Genomic DNA, 8,013 nt, shown 5'->3' on the forward strand with positions numbered 1-8,013 from the left:
GCCGAAATCAAGAGTCACTTGCTTAACCAGCTGAGCCACCCAGGTGCCCCTCATATATGCCTTTTGTGGCAAGATGGGGTTAATGGGTATTTACTCTAGACCTCAGCATTACATTTTTACTTTTGTATACGTGTAAGCACAGACTAAGCCCCTAAGTGCCTAGGCTTGGAGGAGGCACACGTTTTGAAAATGAGGAATAGATTCCTATAGACCCCGGGAGAGACCCAGTTCCTCAACCTTAACCCCTAATCTATTATAGAAGGAACTAATCTAATAAGTTACCAATTACTAAAGCTTTGCCAGTGTGTGCTTGTGTCTGGTCCACTGGCCCCAAGTTACAAGAACAGCCGTAGCCCCAACTCTGCCCCTGCCTGCTACCATCACCCATCACCTCGGACAAGAGAGTTCATGTCTTTTATCCTTGGTCAACTCATCCCTGAACTGGGAGTCTTAGATGAAACTCTTGCTAAGGGCTAAGTATTTATACTCACAGATCCCTCTGTCCGTGATCTCAGCCAATGTCGCTTGTCTTCCAAACCCCCCTTCAACTGTGGTTGGGAAACCATCTTGACCCTCTGTCTCGGTCTCCCCGTTCACAGGCCTTGTGCAATGGTCGTTCCAGACTTTGAGCTGATCTGCGAGATCATGCTGGTGGCAGAAGGATTCATTGAAGCACGGTCATTAGCCAGAAAGTTCATCACCCTTTACCAGTTGTGCAAAGAGCTGCTCTCTAAACAGGTACACTGCCTAGCTTGGCGAGTCCCAGTGTGATTGCCAGCTCCAGACGGGGTCTGGGCCAGTGTAGTAGGGAAACATTAGAGCCTTCTCCCAGAGAGTCCGTGTGCCCATAGAAGAGTGAAAGCTCCCACCACTTCTTCAATAAGGATTCGTGTTCATTTTCTTAGCCTAGCATTAGTGAAAAACCTTATTTGGCCCCCAAACTTCTTTTTTTTTTCATTGACTACTTAGCAACACCTCGTAGATCCAGTGTCCTGTGAGAAACACCTCAGTGGCCAACAAAATTCCCTTGGAGGAAATGGTCTCGACCGAAGGGATGGGGAGAGGGTTGGGAAGATAGTTAGGCGTTAAGGAGTCCCATAGACATCATTGCTACTTGTCCTTACGGTGACTTCTGCCTGGGGCAGGTCCCCACACAGGACCAAGAGCCTCCAAGGTTCATGCCTTGGGTGGAGAATTTCTTGGTGGCAGGGGCAGCCAGTCAGGCTTCCTTGGGCTGTTCCTGTTGAGTTTCTCCTCCCTTCAGGCCTCTCTTACTAGAACCATCTTTGCTGCCACAGCACGGGCGCACGCAGCCCCGTGAAATCTGCCCCAGGTGGATTTCTTTTAAAACCCCTTCTGTTTCTCCATTCTCCCTGGGCCCCAGCTCACCACATCATCTGCCGGGTCCCCACCACCTTGCAGGCCAGCCGCAGACATCCACAAAGCCACCCCGAGCCTCTCTTTTGAGCTCTAAACCTGTATACTCAGCGGTCCATACCACAGCTCCCCCCGAGTGTGAGAGAAGCTTCTCTCGTTTGGCATCTGAAGCCGATCTTCCTGCTGGTCCCCACCCCAGCCTTCTTCTCCCGCATTCCGTGCTTCAGAGCGCAAAACCCGCACTTACTCACTGGCCAATTCTGGAACCCTGGGAGTCATCCTTGGCATTTTCTTTTCCTCAGCCTCCATCTAATCGTGGATGAACTGATGTTCGTTCCACCCTCTGGATCTCTCTCAAATCCTTCTCATTTTCTTCCTTCAGCTTTATATCTCAGCACCCCTGCCTCTTGATTTAAACTCTTGCAGTTGCCTTTCTGCTTGTTGCTACTGGAATTTGTCCTCACTGCGGTTCTCAGAGCATTTGAAGGCCTCCCTAGTGTAGAGCATGTGAGCTCAGCCTAGGCCATCTCTAAGAGCTAACATGGCTTCCTCCTGGATACCCTTCCGCTGTCTGAACATGCAAGGAGTAGCCAGACAGGTTGGGAAGTGGTTCTGTGTGCTTTCCCTGGCCCCCAACCCCCTGTATGCTCTGGGTCTGCTTTGTTATCACAGCTGGAAAAGCAACTAATGTTAGACCAGGAGCTGGGATCTGTGACCACCATGATCTTCCGTGTCATCGGTTCTTTCCTAAGCCTCCGCCTTGGCCTCAGAAGTGACCTGCCTATAATTTTATAGACACCAGCATGGGCATAGGGCTTTCTGCATCCCAGCACGCCTGCCTGACCTATGCTACCTTCCCTCAGGATCACTACGACTGGGGCCTGCGGGCCATCAAGTCTGTGCTGGTGGTGGCTGGATCCCTGAAGCGAGGGGACCCTGACCGCCCTGAGGACCAAGTCCTGATGCGCTCCTTGCGAGATTTCAACATCCCCAAGATCGTGACCGATGACATACCAGTGTTCATGGGCCTGATCGGGGACCTCTTCCCTGCCCTGGATGTCCCCCGGAGGAGAGATCTCAACTTCGAAGCGTTGGTTCGGAAGGCAGTAATGGACCTGAAGCTCCAGGCTGAGGACAACTTTGTGCTCAAGGTACACCGGGGTTTTCCCTCCCAAGACTTTCTTTGTCTCTTCCTGCTTTTCTTGAATGATGGGTCATCCTTAATCCTTAATTTGTGCTTTAGATGCACAAATACGTATCTACCTAGGAATAATTCATTTCAGGAGCTCTTTACTGGGGTGCCCACGCTGCCGAATGTGTGGTGGGGAACGCAAAGGAAAGATGGCGCCCCGTCCATCAGAAAGCTCACTATCCCACAGAGGACTAAGTCCCAGCCCGGTCCGCTCGAGCACATGTTCTTATCCTGTGAATTACTTCAGACAGGATTAGAGAGGCCTGGTAGTGGTAGAATATGGGAGCCATGTTGGTTCTTAGGCATGTTTCTGAGCTTGTAAACATTTTGAAGCGATCAAGGGCAAGCTTTCTCACAATTAAAAAAACCCCCCTCCCCTCACCCCAAAATGTCCGCATCCCAGTCCCCAGAATCTATGTTACGTGACATGGCAACAGGAGACCAGGGTCACAGATAGAATTAAAGTTGCTAATCAGCTGACCTTGAGGTGGAGGGATGGTCCTGGGTTACCCAGGCCCCTATATAATCACAATGGTCAAAGAGGGAGGCAGGAGGGTGAGTGTCCCGGGGGCACCATAGGAAACACCTCCACCATACAGCATACATTTCGGGTGTACAATATAGTGATTCAACACTTCCATACATCACCCTGTGCTCATCACAAGTGAGCTCCTCAATCCCATCGTCTATTTCCTGTATCCGCCCACCCACCTCCCTTCTAGTGACCATGTGTGTTATCTATAGCTAAGCGTCTGTTTCTTGGTTTATTTCTCTTTTTTTCACCTTTGCTCATTTGATTTGCGTGTTACGTTCCACATATGAGTGAAATCATATGGCATTTGTCTTTCTCTGACTGACTTCGCTTAGCCTTATACCCTCTAGCTTCATCCGTGTCACTGCAAATGGCAAGATTCCGTTCTTTTTATGGCTGAGTAATATTCCATTGTGTACGCAACACCACTTCTTCTTTACGCTCATCTATCAGCGGGCATTTGGGCTGCTTCCATAATTTGGCTATTGTAAATAAACAATAAACATCGGGGTTATGCACCCTCTTGGGTAAGTGACTTGAGGACATACTAGGGAAAAATGAGGATGAAAAATAAAAACGCCACAGGTTTGAAAAATCAAGAATCGGGGGGGAAAAAAAGTCCTAGCGTTTTAGCTGTCAGCAGACCTAGAAAGCAGTGAATCCAAATTAGGGCAGGAAGTCCACAGTCTCCAACAGAAAGACCTCAAAAATGGATACATTCAAAGCAAGACTAGATCAAGAAGATGAAAGTTCTTAGGTGTTTATTAAACTTCTCTGTTATGGGGCCTGAGGCATATGTCTTTTCTTTTAACAAAGAAAAAAGGGAATGCAATTAAGAACACCAAGAGAAAAAAGTCATGATCCAAATGTTTTTTTAGGTAAACATAACCTGATATTGATCAACATATGAAGTGTAAGGAAGGAGTATCCATTTGACCTTGGGCTGATGCTGAGAACATCCTCTTTCAAGTCATGGCACTAGGCCCAGCGAGAACACAGTGTATAGCAGGCCACAAATTTCTTCTGTAGGGAAAAATCTCTACAGCCATAAGAAAGTAAGCCGCGATGGGTCTTCAACCTTTACGATCACAGAATATAAAGAAGGTCTATATACAAGACTGGAACAGAATATAAATATCAAACATAGCAATGTAAAGGTATAACGTGTCTGGCAGAAGACAGGAGAAAGAAAGAAAAAGGGAAGGATAGGGATGCTTATGTATTTACCTTGCACAAGATACTGTCGAAAGTTGATGGATTCATAATCGGCAGAGAATAGAAATAACTCACTGGTCAGTTGATAAATGGATAAACAGCGTGAGATCTCCCTACACAATGGACTTTCATTCAGCTATAAGGAGGAACGACGTGCGGATACCAGCTACGGCACAGATGAGCCTTGAAACGTTTTGAGTGAAAGAGACCATTCACAAAATACCGCATACTTTTCTAAATCTATTTATGGGACATGTCCAGAAGAGTCTAATTGAATAGAGGCATGGCCCAGGGCTGAGGTAGGACTCGGGATGGGAAGTGACCACTCATGGTGTGGTTTTTCCTTCTGGAGTTGAAGACAATGTTTTAATAGTGGTGATGATGGGACGGTTCTGTGAATAGACTCAAAACCATTGGATCAGACACTTTCAAAAGGTGAATTTTATGGTCCTTGAATTCTATCTCAATAGTGCTATTGAAATGAATGAAAAGAAGTTGATGGAACCAGAAAGTGATTTTAAGGCTTTCGGGATCAGGGCAGCAGTCAGTAGTTGGTCGTGGGGAAAAAAAATCGAGGAATATAATACAGTCTCTGTTCAGTAACCAGAGCACTGCCTCCATTTCCCTCCTCCCCTCCCTCCCCCTCCGTTTTTTAAATGCAATGCCCTCAGGCCAGTTTCATGCTGAAAATCCTCCGAGGCTTCCTGTTGTACTTAGAGTAAAATTCCAAGTACCAGTTCCTACATAGCTGACCCAAGCTTACCTCATCTTATCTTATACTCGTGCCCCAACCCCTGCCTTTCTTTGCTGTTCTTTGAGCCCTCCAAGCTTGCAGCCAGAACCTGAGGATTTTTTTTTTAAGATTTTATTTATTCATTTGAGAGAGAAAGAAAGCACGAGTGAAGGGGAGAGGCAGAAGGAGAGGGAGAAGCAGGCTCCCCGCTGAGCAGGGAACCCAACATAGGGCTCGATCCCAGGACCCTGGGATCATGACCTGAGCTGAAGGCACACGTTTAACCATCTGAGCCACACAGGCGCCCCAGAACCTGAGAATTTTGTACTCGCATTCACTCCACCTGGAATGTCTCCCATGGATCTTCAGGTTGCTGACTCCCTTTCATTCATATATTAGCTTAGATATCAGTCCCCACAGACCCTACCCAACGCTTCCCTCGTCCTTATCTGGGAAGACCCTTTGTTAAGTTCTTGAAGGACGAAAACAAGAGCCAGGATTGAGACTCCGCTTTGGGTGCTCTTGGGCTCTAAATCAGAAGAACCACAATAGAGTAGGATAGAGGAGAGAAAAAAGTTGATGCTGTGGAAAACACAGCTCAGTATCTCAGTCGGTTGTCCTGCCACGGTGGAAAGGAATCATCTCGTTCCCCAAACAGATATTCATCAGCTACCTTTATATTGAGCTTAGCAGTCATGCTCTCCTCCTGATCCCTGGGTTATACAGTTCTAGAAATTTTGTTTTTAACACCTGTATCACTTAAATTTTTTTTTAGAACAGAGAAGTTCATTTTTCTCATGTTTTAAAATGTAGAATAAATAGGATGTATGGGGGGAAATGTTTGCATTGTCCTACCACGCCATCCATATTCCAGTACCTTACCCCATCCATTCACGCTCCTCAGCCATGAAGGGTCTTATAGTGAAAAATATACTTGATCTACATTAAAGTTCAGCGTCTTAGCCCATGGCGTATAAGAGCCTTCATGATAGGGGCCATCCAGCTTTTCCAGCCACCCTTCACGTTTTCAGCAAATATCTATTCAATGCTTGCTATGTGCCAGATTCTCTGCTAGACAATGGGAATGAAAGGATAAGAAACCCGGTCCTGCCTGCCTTCACAGAGCAGATAATCTAAGAGGGAAAAGAATAGCCGTGGCAATGGTGATGAGTACTAGGATGTAGGTATGGGACACCTGCTACAGGCTAAGGCATGTGTAGGTGTGGCTGGAAGAAAGCGGGAGAAAGGATAATGTCTGGACAGAAGGCACCATATCTTAAAAGGTGTAGACTCAGGAAAGAACATTATTAAGGAACCCCAGTTGTCTACCTGGAATGGGCATGCTGGGGGAGAAGAGAGGAGAAGCTGGTTTGGGCCAGGCTGCAAAAGGGCCTCGTAAGGCAGTCTAAGGATTTGGGATGTCCTCTCCAAAGCTGTGGAGAAGCCCTGAAGGGACACAGTGATGGCAGTGACACAATCAGATTTTCGTTCCAGTAAGTGTGCTCCTGCAAGTGTGGAAAGGTAAGCCTGGAGGCAAGCCAGGACAAGAGTGATAAGACCTTCACTGCTACCATGTCCTCAAGGAACTCCTAGACTCCAGACTCATTGAACCATCTGGTCAACCACATCAGGCTCTGTCATACCACAAGCCTTCGTGCTGTTATACCTTTGCTTGCAAATCCCCCTATTCATCTTGGCAAACTCACCCCTGAAGCCCCAGTTCAAATGCCCCCTCCTCTTCGAAGTCCTCTTATTCCCTTTATCTGTACAAAATCAATTGTTTCTTCCTATCTGTCCCCATAGCACTTTATAAATAACTTGATTATAGCAATTCTTGTGCTTCCCCATTAGCCTGTAAGATCATGGAGCGGGGAGAGTCCTCTCTGAATCTCCCTCACCTGGTACACTCTCCAGCACTTGGTGACTAATAATTATGTGGCCAAATGATGAATAAGTACATTGCCCCCCTCACATCTGGAGGTGAATAACCCTTCCTCTCTTGACATCAGGTCTCCCCTCAGATAGCAGCCTGGGGCACGGAAGAGCAGTTGGGATGTCAGTAAGTGACACGTTGGTCCTTCTGGCTGAATTGTGTGTCTCCCCAGGTGGTTCAGCTGGAGGAGCTCCTGGCCGTGCGACACTCCGTGTTCGTGGTGGGCAGCGCCGGCACTGGCAAGTCTCAGGTGCTGAAATCCTTGCACAAGACCTATCAGATCATGAAACGCCGCCCCGTCTGGGCTGCCCTCAACCCCAAAGCAGTCACAAACGATGAACTCTTTGGTATCATCAATCCAGCCACCAGAGAATGGAAGGACGGTAAGAGCAGGAGACCCCTGGGACAAAATTCCTGCTCTCCTGAGCCCCGGGGGCAGGCTTGAATCTACATGCAAGGGTGAACTTAGAGGGACGAACACCGGTCTGATCTGTTTGGAGTGGGAGAAGGAGGTGAAAAGAAAGAAAGAAAGACCCCAATTTTGGGTTGGAGGGGAACCTCAGCCCTTGGGAGATTCCCTCTCTCTCCGTGCACCAGCTGCTCCTTGAGAGAGGGCATTGAAAGAGGAGAAAGCGGGGCAGATGTTCTCAACTGTGGTTCTGTGGTTGTGTAGCGCAAGTCAGAGTCCCTACATTGCCTGGCAGTGGATTTAAGACACGGGTGGGGTAGGGAAGCCCACAGCTCATTCCCAAAGGGGCCACGTGGCATGCTCTGACTTCCCACAGTGGGTACCTGTTCCTATCAGCCCCCAGGAGTGATGGGGAGACATCACTACAGACAACGGGGCTTCAGGGCCTAGCTGAAGACATCAGTCACCATTCATCTCAGACGGGTCCTAGAACCATGATCCCTTCTACAGCGATTCAGAGGGTCCCAAACCCCTGTTCACTTGATGCTAACCCTAGCATCATCTTCCAAGATTTAGGAATCATTGGTAGATTCTGGAAAGGGCACTGTCACTGGGAGAGAGC

The 8,013-nt window shown here is 47.9% G+C and overlaps 1 protein-coding gene across 1 annotated transcript; it reads left to right on the forward strand.

Moving 5' to 3' along the window:
• Positions 1-605: 605 nt before the first annotated feature.
• On the forward strand, positions 606-7,365 carry LOC117799612 (dynein heavy chain 9, axonemal-like; the record flags this gene model as incomplete). The annotated part of the gene is made up of 3 exons (XM_034652099.1): positions 606-738; positions 2,241-2,528; positions 7,155-7,365. Coding segments are annotated over exons 1-3 (628 nt in total), but the record flags the coding sequence as incomplete, so codon positions are not given.
• Positions 7,366-8,013: the final 648 nt, after the last annotated feature.

Source organism: Ailuropoda melanoleuca, unplaced genomic scaffold, assembly GCF_002007445.2.
Source record: "Ailuropoda melanoleuca isolate Jingjing unplaced genomic scaffold, ASM200744v2 unplaced-scaffold5382, whole genome shotgun sequence".
Classification (NCBI taxonomy): Eukaryota; Metazoa; Chordata; class Mammalia; order Carnivora; family Ursidae; genus Ailuropoda; species Ailuropoda melanoleuca.